This window comes from Perca fluviatilis, chromosome 17 (genome assembly GCF_010015445.1).
Source record: "Perca fluviatilis chromosome 17, GENO_Pfluv_1.0, whole genome shotgun sequence".
Taxonomy (NCBI): Eukaryota; Metazoa; Chordata; class Actinopteri; order Perciformes; family Percidae; genus Perca; species Perca fluviatilis.
The window spans coordinates 7,154,808-7,169,672 of record NC_053128.1 but is presented as its reverse complement, the minus strand read 5'-3'; the positions used below and the strand labels follow the sequence as shown (position 1 = coordinate 7,169,672).

Genomic DNA, 14,865 nt, shown 5'->3' with positions numbered 1-14,865 from the left:
CTTTTTCCACATACTATACTATGAGTGTTTTCCACATACCATACTATGACTGTTTTCCACATACATACTATACTTTATCACTTTTTTTATATTTTTATACTTTATATTTATATTTATATTTTATTACTATTTCAATACTATACTATGACTGTTTTTCGACATACTCATACTATGACTCTATCACTTTTTCCACATACTCATACTATGACTGTTTACCATACTATAATTATACAATTTCTACCACTTTTTCGACATACTATACTATGATTGTTTTTTAACATACTATACTATGACTGTTTGACATACTATACTATGACCTATTTATCACTTTTTTTACATAATATACTATGACTCATTTATCACTTTTTCACATAATATACTATGATCTTTTTATCACTTTTTTCACATACTATACTATAACTGTTTTCGACATACTATACTATGACTCTTATCACTTTTTCCACATAATATACTATGACTGTTTTCCACATACTATACTATGACTCATTTATCACTTTTTTCGACATACTATACTATGATTCTTTTAAAACTATTTCCACATACTATACTATGATTCTTTTATCACTATTTCCACGTACTATACTATGACTGTTTTTGGACATACTATACAATGACTCATTTATCACTTTATTGGACATACTATACTATGACCCTTTTATCACTATTTCCAAATACTATACTATGACTGTCTTCGACATACTATACTATGACTTTTTATAACTTTTTCCACATACTATACTATGACTGTTTTTAACATACTATACTATGACTGTTTTTGACATAGTATACTATGACTCATTCATTACTTTTTTGGACATACTATACTATGACTGTTTTCGACTTACTATACTATGACTGTTTTCGACATACTATACTATGACTCATTTATCACTTTTTTCGACATACTATACTATGATTCTTTTATCACTATTTCCACATACTATACTATGACTGTTTTCAACATACTATACTATGACTGTTTTCAACGTACTATACTATGACTGTTTTCGACATACTATACTATGACTCATTTATCACTTTTTTCAACATACTATACTATGACTCTTTTATCACTATTTCCACATACTATACTATGATTCTTTTATCACTATTTCCACATACTATTCTATTACTGTTTTTGACTTACTATACTATGACTTTTCATAACTTTTTTCGACTTACTATACTATGACTGTTTTCAACATACTATACTATTACTGTTTTCGACTTACTATAATATGACTTTTTATAACTTTTTTCGACATACTATACTATGACTGTTTTCAACATACTATACTATGACTCTTTTATCACTATTTCCACATACTACACTATGACTGTTTTTGACATAATATACTATGACTTTTTATAACTTTTTTCCACATACTATACTATGACTGTTTTTAACATACTATACTATGACTGTTTTCGACATGCTATAGCATGACTCATTTATCAATTTTTTGGACATTCTATACTATGATTCTTTTAATACTATTTCCACATACTACACTATGACTGTTTTCGACATACTATACTATGACTTTTATAACTTTTTCCACATATTATACTATGACTGTTTTTCAACATACTATACTATGATCTACTTTGATAATTTATAAAGCATACTTTATCCACATAATTATACTATGACTTTTACACTTTTTCCACATACTATACTATGACTGTTTCAACATACTATTATGACTGCTTTTCACATACTATACTATGACTTTTATAACTTTTTCCACATATTATACTATGACTGTTTTCTACATACTATACTATGACTCATTTGTCACTTTTCCACATATATATATCATCACTTTTTTCCACATACTATAATTCTTTTACACTTTTTCCACATACTATACTATGACTGTTTTCAACATACTTATATTATGACTGTTTTCCACTAATTATACTATGACTTTTATAACTTTTTTCCACATATTATACTATGACTGTTTTCTAACATACTATACTATGACTCATTTTATCACTTTTTCGACATAATTATACTATGACTCTCATACTTTTTCGACATACCATATACTATTACTTTATCACTTTTTCTCCATATACTATACTACTATGACTGTTTTCGACATACTATACTATGACTGTTTTAAACATACTATACTCATGACTGTTTTCGAATACGCTATACATGACTATTTATCACTTTTTCGACATACTATACTATGACTTTTTATTACTATTTCCACATACCACTAATGACTGTTTTCAACATACTATACTATGACTGCTTTCTCGACATACCTATACTATGACTTTTTACAATTTTACTCACATAATTACACTATGACTGTTTTCGACATAATATACTATGACTTTTATAACTTTTTCCATATATTATACTATGACTGTTTTCGACATACTATACTATGTTTTATACTTTTTACATAATATACTATGAATTTTTATCACTTTTTCACATACTATACTATGACTGTTTTCCACATACTATACTATGATTCACATTTTCCACATACTATACTATGATTGTTTTCCACATACAATACTATGACGTTTTATATAACTTTTTCCACAAACTATACTATGACCTGCTTTTCACATACTCATACTATACTCATTTATCACTTTTTTAATACTATACTCATGACTCATTATCACTTTTTCCACATAATATACTATGATTCTTTTATCACTTTATTTCCACATACCATACTATAACCTTTTATCACTATTTCACGCACTATACTATGACTTTTGGACATACTATACTATGACTCTTTATCACTATTTCGACATACAATACTATGACTCTTTTTATCACTTTTTTCCACATACCTATACTATGACTGTTTAACATACTATATATGACTGTTTTCTGACATACTATACTCATGACTCTTTATAACTTTTTTCCACATACTATACTATGACTGTTTTAACATACTCATACTATGACTGCTTTCGACATACTATACCATGACTCATTTATCACTCTTTTCGACATACTATACCATGACTCTTTATCACTATTTCAATACTATACTATGACTGTTTTCAACATACTATACTATGACTCCTTTCTCAAATACTATACTATGATTTTAACACTATTTCCACATACTACACTATGACTGTTTTCGACATACTATACTATGACTTTTTATAACTTTTTCCACATATTATACTATGACTGTTTTCGACATACTATACTATGACTCAATTTGTCACTTTTTTCGACATACTATGCTATGACTCTCATCACTTTTTCCACATACTATACTATGACTCTTTTATCACTTTTTCCACATACTATACTATGACTGTTTTCAACATACTATATTATGACTGTTTTCGACATACTATACTATGACTTTTTATAACTTTTTCCACATATTATACTATGACTGTTTTCGACATACTATACTATGACTCAATTTGTCACTTTTTTCGACATACTATGCTATGACTCTCATCACTTTTTCCACATTCTATACTATGACTCTTTTATCACTTTTTCCACATACTATACTATGACTGTTTTCAACATACTATACTATGACTGTTTTCTCAAACAATTATACTATACTTTTATAACTTTTTCCACATATTATACTATGACTGTTTTGCACATACTATACTATGACTCTTTGTCACTTTTTTCACATACTCATACTATGACTCTCATCACTTTTTTCACATACTATACATACTACTCTTTTATCACTTTTCCACATACTATACTATGACTACTGTTTTTTTCAACATACTCATAATTATGACTGCTTTCGCACATACTATAGCATGAATTCCATTTTTTGGACATACTATACTATGATTCTTTTATTACTATTTCCACATACTTACACTATGACTGTTTTCAACATACTCATACTATGACTGCTTTCTCACATACTATACTAATGACTCATTTATCACTTTTTCGACATACTATACTATAATTCTTTTATCACTATTTCCACCGCACTATACTATGACTTTTTGACATACTCATACTATGACTCTTATCACTTTTTCCACATACTATACTATGTCTGTTTCTTTTCGACATACTATACTATGACTCTTATCACTTTTTCCACATACTATACTATGACTGTTTTCCACATACTATACTATGATTCTTTTATCACTATTTCCACATACTACACTATGACTGTTTTCGACATACTATACTTTCACCATTTTTTCCACATACTATACTATGATTGCTTTCAACATACTATACTATGACTGTTTTCGACATACTATTCTATGACTCATTTATCACTTTTTTTACATACTATACTATGAATCTTTCATCACTTTTTCACATACTATACTATGACTGTTTTCGACATGCTATACTATGACTATTTTCCACATAGTATACTATGATTGTTTTCGACATACAATACTATGACGCTTTTATAACTTTTTTCACAAATTATACTATGACCGTTTTCTACATACTATACTATGACTCATTTATCACTTTTTTCGACATACTATACTATGACTCATTTATCACTTTTTTCGACATAATATACTATGATTCTTTTATCACTATTTCCACATACTATACTATAATTCCTTTATCACTATTTCTACATACCTATACTATGACTTTTTTGGACATACTATACTATCATTCTTTTATCACTATTTCCACATACAATACTATGACTCTTTTATCACTTTTTCCACATACTATACTATGACTGTTTTCAACATACTATATTATGACTGTTTTCGACATACTATACTATGACTTTTTATAACTTTTTTTAACATACTATACTATGACTCTTTTAAAATTACATACTATACTATGACTGTTTTCGGACATACTATAGCATGAGTCTTTATCACTTTTTACGTACACTATACTATGATTCTTTATCACTTTTTCCACATACTATACTATGACTGTTTTCAACATACTATATTAATGACTGTTTTCCACATACTATACTATGACTTTTTATAACTTTTTCTCGACATACTATACTAATGACTGTTTTAACATACTATACTATGACTGCTTCTACATACTATACTATGACTATTTATCACTTTTTTTTGACATACTATACTTTGACTCTTTTATCACTTTTTTCCACATACTATACTATAATTCTTTTATCACTATTTCCACGCACTATACTATGACTTTTCGACATACTATACTATGACTGTTTTCGACTTACTATACTATGACTTTTTATAACTTTCTTCGACATACTATACTATGACTCTCATCACTTTTTCCAAATACTATACTATGACTGTTTTCAACATACTATACTATGAGTATTTTATCACTTTTTTCGACATACTATACTATGACTCTTTTACCACTTTTTCGACATACTATACTATGACTTTTTTCAACATACTATACTATGACTGTTTTCAACATACTATACTATGACTAATTTATCACTTTTTTTGACCGTTTTTGAAATATTATAATATTTTCGACAAACCTTCTGACTTTATGACACTTTTTTGCCATACTATACTATGTCTTTTTTGACATACTATACTATTACTTTTTCGACATACTATACTATGACTTTATCTCTTTTTTCGACATACTATACTATGACTATTTTATCACTTTTTTATTACTTATTTTGACTTACTATACTATGACTTTTTTCGACAAACTACGACTTTCTTTCAACATACTATACTAAGCGGTTTTATGACTTTTTTCGACTTAATCTCTTTTTTTTTTTTACATTCTATACCCGACTGTTTTTTACAGAAAAAGACATAAAAAGGACTTTATCCCTTTTTTCTACATAATATACTATGACTTTTTTTGTTATGCTATATCGACTTTTTTGACATCTATACCAGGACTTCTTTTTTTTATCATTTTCTTCAACATACTGTACTATAACTTTTTAACAATTTTTTGTAACATACTATACTATAACTTTATTACTTTTTTTCGACATACTATGCAGTGTTTCCATACATTAATATATTTGTGGCAGCCCGCCACACAATCAATGTTGACTGCCACATACTGCCTTACATGCTCTCTCTCTCTCTCTCTCTCTCTCTCCTCTCTCTCTCTCTCTCTCTCGCTCTCTCGCTCTCTCTCTCACAAACACAGCAGACCCCACTGTGAATTGCTCCTCCCTGCAGTTTAATGAATGCCACTGATTATTCTACAAACTCTAATACAGTAATGTAAGTGGTGGTATGAGCCTTAAACTTAGAATGGCGGTGTAGCGAGAAGCTGCTGCTGTTGAACGCTGAACTCTCCATCCGCGGGAGCTCCGACTGCTGTCTGTCTGCGTGGCGGGCTACGCTGCTGTCCGTCAGTACTGTATTAAATTGAGACAGTTTCATTACCTGTAAAAATAAAAACATAGTGGCGTTTAATACTTTTTCCGTGTTTTGGTACAGTTCATTTTAACACCTGATGCATATGGGAGTAGCCTATGCGTAAAACCCAAAGTTTTGAGTGTTTTAGCAGCATTGACCTGACTCCCTGAATAAACTTCAGAGATGGCGTCTCTGCTGAGCCCCGTTCATTTAACAGCATCAGTTAAACTGTGTTTCACACTATGATGGTTACATAAAACAAACCTCAAGAACAGCCTTTTTTCATCTTCGTAACATTGCCAAAATTAGGAATATCCTGTCTCAAAACGACGCTGAAAAACTAGTCCATGCATTTGTTACTTCCAGGCTGGACTATTGTAATTCCCTACTGTCAGGTTGCTCAAATAAGTCTCTTAAGACTCTCCAGCTGATCCAGAATGCTGCAGCGCGTGTTCTCACAAGAACTAAGAAAAGAGATCATATTTCTCCTGTATTAGCTTCTCTGCATTGGCTTCCTGTTGAATCCAGGATTGAGTTTAAAGTCCTTCTCTTGACCTACAAAGCTCTAAATGGTCTAGCACCATCATATCTAGAAGAGCTCCTAATACCCCTATTGTCCCACTAGAACACTGCGCCCCCAGAATGCAGAGTTACTGGTGGTACCTAGAGTCTCTAAAAGTAGAATGGGAGCTAGAGCCTTCAGTTATCAGGCTCCTCTCCTATGGAACCAGCTCCCGATCTGGGTTTGGGGGCAGAAACTGTCACCTCATTCAAGAATGAACTTAAAACTCTCCTATTTGATAAAGCTTATAGTTAGGGGAGTGAGGAGTTGCAGTGTTCACCTAACTGGCCCAACTGCTTCTCTTCATAATTGTTAGATTAATAATACATAACAAAGTAGAGGGAGGCAGGCCAGCCAAGCCAGATCCGGCAGGGGGAGAGTTCTAAGCCCGAAAAAGCTACCTCTCCTTATGACCTGTCTCTCTTAGTTACCTGTTATAGTTACGCCTGTTATAGTTCTAGACTGCCGGGGACTTCCTTCCTTTGACACACTGAGCGCTCTCTCTCCTCTCTTTTATTATACTGTTTCTATTACTGTTACTATTACTATTACTATTTGTGTGCAGCCCGTCCCAGAAATGCTTGTTACTAATCCTAGCTTCTGGGGAGTTTACTCCCCGGAGTCCTTATGCTTTTTTTCCCCCCAGCGTATTTCCTTGGAGAACGTTGGCACCAAGACCCTGGTTGCAGCTGTCGCCGTGGTCCTGCTGCACTCCCTGCTGAGCTCAGCGATGCCCTGCAATGTCATGCTGCGTCCTGCTGAACCCTGCAGCTTCCCGCTACATCCAGTCACTGTTCCATTATTAATGTGACTACTATCGCCACTGTTCATCACACCCCCAACCGGCTCGTCAGACACCGCCTACCAAGAGCCTGGGTCTGTCCGAGGTTTCTTCCCAAGAGGGAGTTTTTCCTCGCCACTGTCGCACTGCTTGCTCTTGAGGGAATTACTGGAATTGTTGGAATTGTTGGGGCTTTGTAAATTATAGAGTGTGGTCTAGACCTACTCTATCTGTAAAGTGTCTCGAGATAACTTATGTTATGATTTGATACTATAAATAAAATTGAATTGAATTGAATTGAATTTGCAATTAATCCGCTGTTTACATGCCTGCCGAACTGTAAGTGCGGTCCGCTATACTACTGTAGGCCTATTCAATATCACTGACAATTTGTTTATCAATATTTCAAAATACAAAATATTACACTTCATGTTTTGTATTCATAACACTATTGTATTATTGTAAAAATTAGCTACAACAGCAATTGCAGTTATCTTAAGTAAGTCACTCCTACATTTTTCAACTGAGGAGCAAAACGTGCTCCTTGGGAAAAATATACTGTTATGCCCTATTCATACTCAAATGAAGTGGACTTTGTTGTCAGATGTGAAAGCCCCCTTCCCTAACTGCATTTCATACCATTACATCTAAATTTTCGCCTGCAGAATTTTGTGTGCCTGAAAATGTATCAGAATGCAGGAAATTAAGTTTTTGAAGCTCAAAATGTCCTGGGGAGGATATATAACATACTATGACTTTTTTCAACATACTATACCATGACTTTTGTATAACTTTTTTTGACTTACTATACTAAGCAAGTATAGAACTGGCAGCTGCTGCGGCAAGTAGTGAGCCTTTTTACATCGGGCACACGCTCTAGCAGATGAGCTGCTTTTATATCACTTTTTTTGACATACTATACTATGACTTTTTTCAATACCAGGGTGGGGCTCTCTCAGGAGGAAGTGACCAGCGGACCACATGCCTTAAGTTAAAGCATAGTAATTATACATCTTTGGTAGACTCTAACCTCCTCTATCAATCGGTGTTTGAAATTTATTAAAATGTAGCCATTTCTTTTACCCATTCCATATAAATGTCTTTGTTATCCTCACATCAGCAACAGATCACCTGCATACCATTTTAACAGCTACTCTGTCATAATACGCACAAGTGGAAACTGCGTACAAGCTGACATATGGGTCTGACAACATTTTAAGAAATCGGAATTGGACCTAACAGGATGTGAGTGTTTCTGTGACTTCCTGTTCACACTGAAGGCTGCTGGAAACGGCTGTAGACTGTCCAACTCCGTTTCACAACGTTGAATAAAACATCATATGTCGTTTTGGGAGTCACTGGCAATCAGCCTAGTGTGTCGTCTAGGAATGAGGACATGTTGAACTTAAAGGGCCACACCAGTGTGTTTGCAAGTTTTCAATCCTTAATTACAAATTATTTTGCAAACCCCCAAGATGTTATACAGTTTTTCTACTGTTTAAGGCAGCCATTTATTTCCATTCATGATCATAAAAAGTAGTGGACACTTGAGAAAAGCTAAAACACAATAGCATCTTTGCAAAATGAGTATTGTGATGTTAATGTATTTATAGTAAACTGGCTAAAACATGCAACACCACTTGTATGTTCCTTTAATGAGCATCAGTCTAAGTTTTCCCGCACAATGCCTTATTTGTGATTTCAAGTAGTGGTTTTGTGCAATTGCTCGAATGATTTTAGACAATCGTCTGAAAAAAGTATGTGATGGTTTTTCATCTACATTTAGAGAATAGGCAAAACAGTATATCATTAACAGCTGTGCCAGATATTGTTTGTATAACAGATTTTTCCTTAAAAAAAACACGAACGATACCAGGAATTCACAGTGGAGAAGAATTTATTTGCATTTTGTACTAAGAAACTTCTCACCAAAAGAGAGAATGTGAAAAATAAATACAGAGAGAACAGCAGAACCGGTAGAATTTGAAGTTATAAAAATAAGTCAATGAAATCTATTTCTTTTTACATATCTGTAGACACCGTCACTTTTTGTTATGAGAAAGATGAACTCAAAAAAACACCAGTGACACTGTAGTACACATTCCCAACAGCTAACATGAAAATGTCATGTGATTTATGTTCCTGTTTCCAAAAAAAAGCAAAATACACCAACAAATGTAAACATAACAGAGAAGTCAAACTGTATCTGAATATTAGCTACATGCATTTGACCGACCTTCTTCAAGCAGGGAACATGCAGAGGACTGTTAGAACAGGGCTGGGTTCAATTTACTCCCAACTCAATCAGAAGGGAGAATTTTCCTTCAAATTAAAGTATTGAACTTTTTGGCCATACTCAATATTTGAGAATAATTTCTAATTCTTTTTTACTGATTATTGAAATTTAACAACCCAGCCATGTTTATATTCCGTCTGTTTTTTTCTTCAAAAACAAGAGTATACAGAACATTTAACAGAGGATGGTACAGAAAACCACATAGCATATAAACTTTGCCTCTTTCTCACTTTGCATTAACACACATCTTTGAACCCAACTGTATTCATTATTTATTTTACTTCTGAGAGCTAAAACGTCTTAGCGGTTGCACTTTTAAACATTCAAAAACTATTTAAGTAAACATTCTTTATTATTTGTGTTAATTTCGATAAAATACAATTAACAAAGATGCACATTAACGCCATTTGTGAAGTGAGATTTTCTTTTTGGTCTTCTTTACCGACACTTAAAATCTTATCCCTTAAAGCTTAACTCATGAACAGATACTGTATGTGAGAGGCACAGTAAGTTCCTCAATACAGCAGCAAGCCTCCTAAATACCAGAAACTAAACTCTAAAATCATACATTTCATTCTCTAAAATAGTTTTTTGCCCCACAAGTAATTGGAAAAATACAGAAAATTCAACAAATCTTTGAATCATAAAAATAACAAACACAAAAATATAAATAATCTCTTACTTTTCTTAACTCTTAATCGTTTTTTTTGTGTATGAATCAAAAACGGCTAAAATCACATCCAAAGATCCCTCCTCTGCAGTTATGTGTCATTACCGTGTAATATGTCAACAACCAGCGTGAAATATGTTCAAATACTGCAGATAAATGCGTTACAAACACGCTAAACCAAACATGGGAAATCCCTCCTTATAAAAAGCACTAAAACCAAAGCTCCAGCAAATAAAAACAAACGCTGCAAAATCAGAGAAGTTTGTCAAATTTACCAAGAACCAGCGATTCTTTGAGTGTCTGACTTTCTTTTCTAAAATGAAGTGTGTCGGAGTTAAAGTATCCGTTCAGACTTTAAGGCCATAGCGCTTTTTGTGCAATTGGAAATTCACGCTCCAAAATGTACATCAGGCTGTTTAAAGCTCATTTTAACAGCAACTACAAGAACACATAAAAAAAACTACAATGCACCTTAATGCAAATCCTAATCACGTAACTATAAGTTCACGAATTTAAGTCACTAGTACATTTTTCTGTTATGTCTGTCAGCATCTGACTGCACCAAACTTCTGTACATTAACTTTCTTTGGCAAACAAGCCGAATATGATTGTATGTAATATTCTATGTAATAGAAAAGAAGAGCGGTGACGTTCAACATGTCAAAAGAGGCATTTGACTTCAGCGTTGGAAGGTGCAACGATGTGTCACACTGACAACGGGCCTGAGTCCACCAGGAGATCTCTCTACACTGCTCTTTGGCATTTGTAATTCCTAATTATAGAGAATATATAGAGAATATACTGTAGATCAGTATGCCTCACAGATTTGGTAAAATATCATGTTTTTAGTTTAAAATTCAAATCCGTTTCTCGAACTGTCTGCGAGTGACCCCAAAGCCTAATAGTGAGGATCATAGATATGCTATTTTCAATTTTTAAATAAGCTTGTTTGTACATTTAAACATTATTAGTTGTTTTTCAGCAATGCAGCCGACCGTTTTGCGACTCTGCCTCTAATTTACATCACACATGATCAGTGTGACATTGTGACAAAAAACAATACGGAGGAATAAAGTTTACGGTTACTGTCCACTGACAAGATGGCTCTCCTGCTATCTCAGCATAAGCAGCACCGTTCTTTCCTTTGAGATGGCAACAGAGACAATGAGTGAGAAAGCGATTTGTAGAAAACTGCCACAGTCTGCCTTGCCTTCAAACATTTGTTTAGACAAGTAATCAAAAAGTAATCAATTGTAATATGTTACATTACTTTATTAAAGTAATTCAAATAGTAACGGTACCTATTACCAGACCCAAACGGAATCTGCTTCTTTTTTTATTAGATTTTTTTTTTTTTTACAGTTTTCAGCGGAGATCCAGAATGAAAATCTGCAGAATTTAGCAGACTGTTTTTCTGCAGGGGGTGGAGATGTGTTAACATTCTGAGTTGTATTTTATCTTTTTAAAAATGTGTAATTCGGTGGGAATTCTGTGTCCACAAATTCAGGTTAACTAGTCATCTTTAAACCTATTACATTTCAAAAGGTAACCTTCCCAACACTGAGCATTTATGCTTCTTTTCTGTCAGAATGGATGTAGTCTTGTTCAACCTGCAGATGCCTCCGGTCTATGACTGTAGTAAAGTGGGTGTGCCAGGTTTAGAGAAAGTCCCACATGTCACCACACGCCCTAACTGCACTGTCAGTGTAAAGAAGGCGTGGAGTGTGAGGGTTTACACTTTGGAGACATTGTTTGTGAGATGATCGTCATCTTCGTCGTCGATGCTCAGGTCCAACTTCAGGTTGTCCAGAGTCTGACGGATCGTCAGAGTCTCCTTACGCCTGTCGGAGAGACGTGACAGACAGACATGCTGGGTTATTTTGTGCCATGAAAATAACGTAACTGTGACAGACTGTACATGTATTTGTGCCTTTTAACGTAGTGGCAACTAATCTGCATGTTTCTTTATGCCGTGGCTACAGAAAAATGTCATCCCCCCCCCCCTCTTTCTCCTGTCTTCAGCTGTTCTATCAGATAAAGCCCCCCCAAAAAAAAGCCCCAAAAAATAATCTAAAACCACAATCACTTCGGTTGGCAGGTGACGTCAACTACTCGTAACCATAGCAACCATACCGATGCCAAATGATGCGTCATTGAGAGAAAATCAATGCACAACAAAGCCATCGGGGTGAGTGTTAAATTCCCCTTCTGATTTCCGACCTGTCCATTTGTGTGTGTGTGTGTGTGTGTGTGTGTGTTTGTGTGCAACCCAGTCTCACGGCAGTTCGTGAAATGGTCACGTTATTTAATCTATCGATTCGTGTTCACGGGGACGTTTTTCTAATTTTTTTTCGTGGTGGCCAGCACAAAAATGTAAACTAATGTATTTAAATGGGAAGCATATGTTGTGGTCACAGCACGACTACGGTAGCGAGTAGTATGAAATGCCAAAAATCCGCGTAAGGAGGTTGGTTGGGGTGGTGGATGGGTCAACCAATTCTGGACTTTCACCCCGGAGGCCGGGGATTGCGTCCCGCCTTTTGGCGTTTTGTTTCCCCGTTAACTGTGCAGTTATTGTCGCGCGTTCCCCGCGGCTGTCTCCCGGCGTGTGAGGCGTCCTCCCCCGGGGTGTGGCGTTTGCTTTCCCCGTTAATCTCCGTATAGACCATTTCGTGCTGGCCCCCACGAAAAAAACTTCCCTGTGAACACGACTCAATAGATAAAAAATAATGTGACCATTTCACAAACTGCCTTGAGACCGTGTTGGTGTGTGTGTGTGTGTGTGTGTGTGTGTGTGTGTGTGTGTGTGTGTGTGTGTGTGTGTGTATCAAGCCAGCCTACACATGATCCATGGCCAAACTGTGAGGTAGGGCGCAAGGTAGTCATCATTGCTTCTGGAATTGGTTGGTTGCGGCGTGAAAAGGTCAGCGACAACGAGGTCAAAGTTGAAATAATTTGAACTTTGAGCGCAGCGCTCGCCGGCAGTGCCTAGTTGGGCTGCGGCACCACCACCCCCCCCCCCATAGGAAAACAATAAAACGGCCGGCGCAGAGCGGTTTTTCCCGCGGATCGCGTGCTGGCGGCTTCAGAGCGCGTACTTTGTCTGCAGGTGTTGGTCGAGCAGCTGCCTCTGCAGCCGGCTGTTGGTCTCCCTCTCCTCGGCCAGCTCTCTCTGGGTGTGGCGGTACTGCGCCTCCCTCCTGCTCGTCTCCTCCTCCGCCTCGTTCAGCTGGCGCTTCAGAGAGCGCATCCTCTGGGTCATCTGGAGGACCAATCACAGAGCTACGCTTAGTTTGGACAGACAGGACTGGGCGGACATGTTATTAACAGTAACATCGGAGACACAAAAACAAATGCATCAACAAACGCTTCAAACATGTCCTCGACTATTGCTTGTTGCTGTTCGTTGTCACCAGTGAATTCAATGTGAGCTGGGTGGTAATAGAGCTCAACAGTGAGCGCCCACTTTTTGAACGGCTAGGATATGCTAGGATGAATGATTATTGCTTCATTATATTTCATATCACACAATATCTGTTCTCCTGTAACTTCCGCAAAAAATATGCGGTGATGATGTCATCGCCGCGGTACTGGCAGGTCACCGCCGGTATTGCGGTGATGCGGTTATCGCCACAAGCCCTAGTAGAGACGGTTGCTAGGTGATAGCAACAAATACAGCACGGTCAGACCCCGCACGTAGCTGCCCGTTCTATTTGCCTCGGAAAAATAAACTTGACAAAGTTACAGTTTTACCATGAGTTCTACAAAAACTTTTCTTCTTAATTTGCATGTGTCATTCTGGGGCTTTTTAATTCTATTTCTACTTATTTTTGCAAAAAAATAAATAAAAAAAAAATAAAAAAGAGAGAGAGAGAGAGAGGGAGGGAGATCCGGGGCTATCCATTAAACATTTGGGGCTGTAGCCTCGGTAGTGTAGTACTTCTCCATGAGACCGAATGAAAGATGTTTTTCTCAAAACAAGGTTGATTTCTTTCAGACGTGTGGCTTCTACAGGAGCAGAAACCTTCTTTTCACAATTTCACAGCTCGGGGTCAGTATACCTCGCATGGTTTAGACATTATGGCTAATAATCCAAATCCTTTTGGAGAAAATGAATGTTTTTTTTTTTTACCTGCAGAACCACACTGTTAAAGCTTTATGCCTGGAAACCAATTTCCTTTAAGGGTTTTAAT

At 35.5% G+C, this 14,865-nt stretch overlaps 1 protein-coding gene across 3 annotated transcripts in view; it reads right to left on the bottom strand.

The window, feature by feature from the left end:
* Positions 1 to 9,585: 9,585 nt before the first annotated feature.
* Positions 9,586 to 14,865, bottom strand: part of LOC120545814 (cingulin-like protein 1) — a 67,839-nt gene continuing 62,559 nt past the window's right edge. For all 3 annotated transcript variants that reach the window (XM_039780422.1, XM_039780423.1, XM_039780424.1), the window contains 2 exons: positions 13,771 to 13,934; positions 9,586 to 12,513 (listed from right to left, as the gene is read on the bottom strand). In XM_039780422.1, the coding sequence (XP_039636356.1) occupies positions 12,405 to 12,513; positions 13,771 to 13,934 (273 nt within the window). In that variant the 3' untranslated portion in view covers positions 9,586 to 12,404. The remainder of the gene's footprint in view (positions 12,514 to 13,770; positions 13,935 to 14,865) is intronic.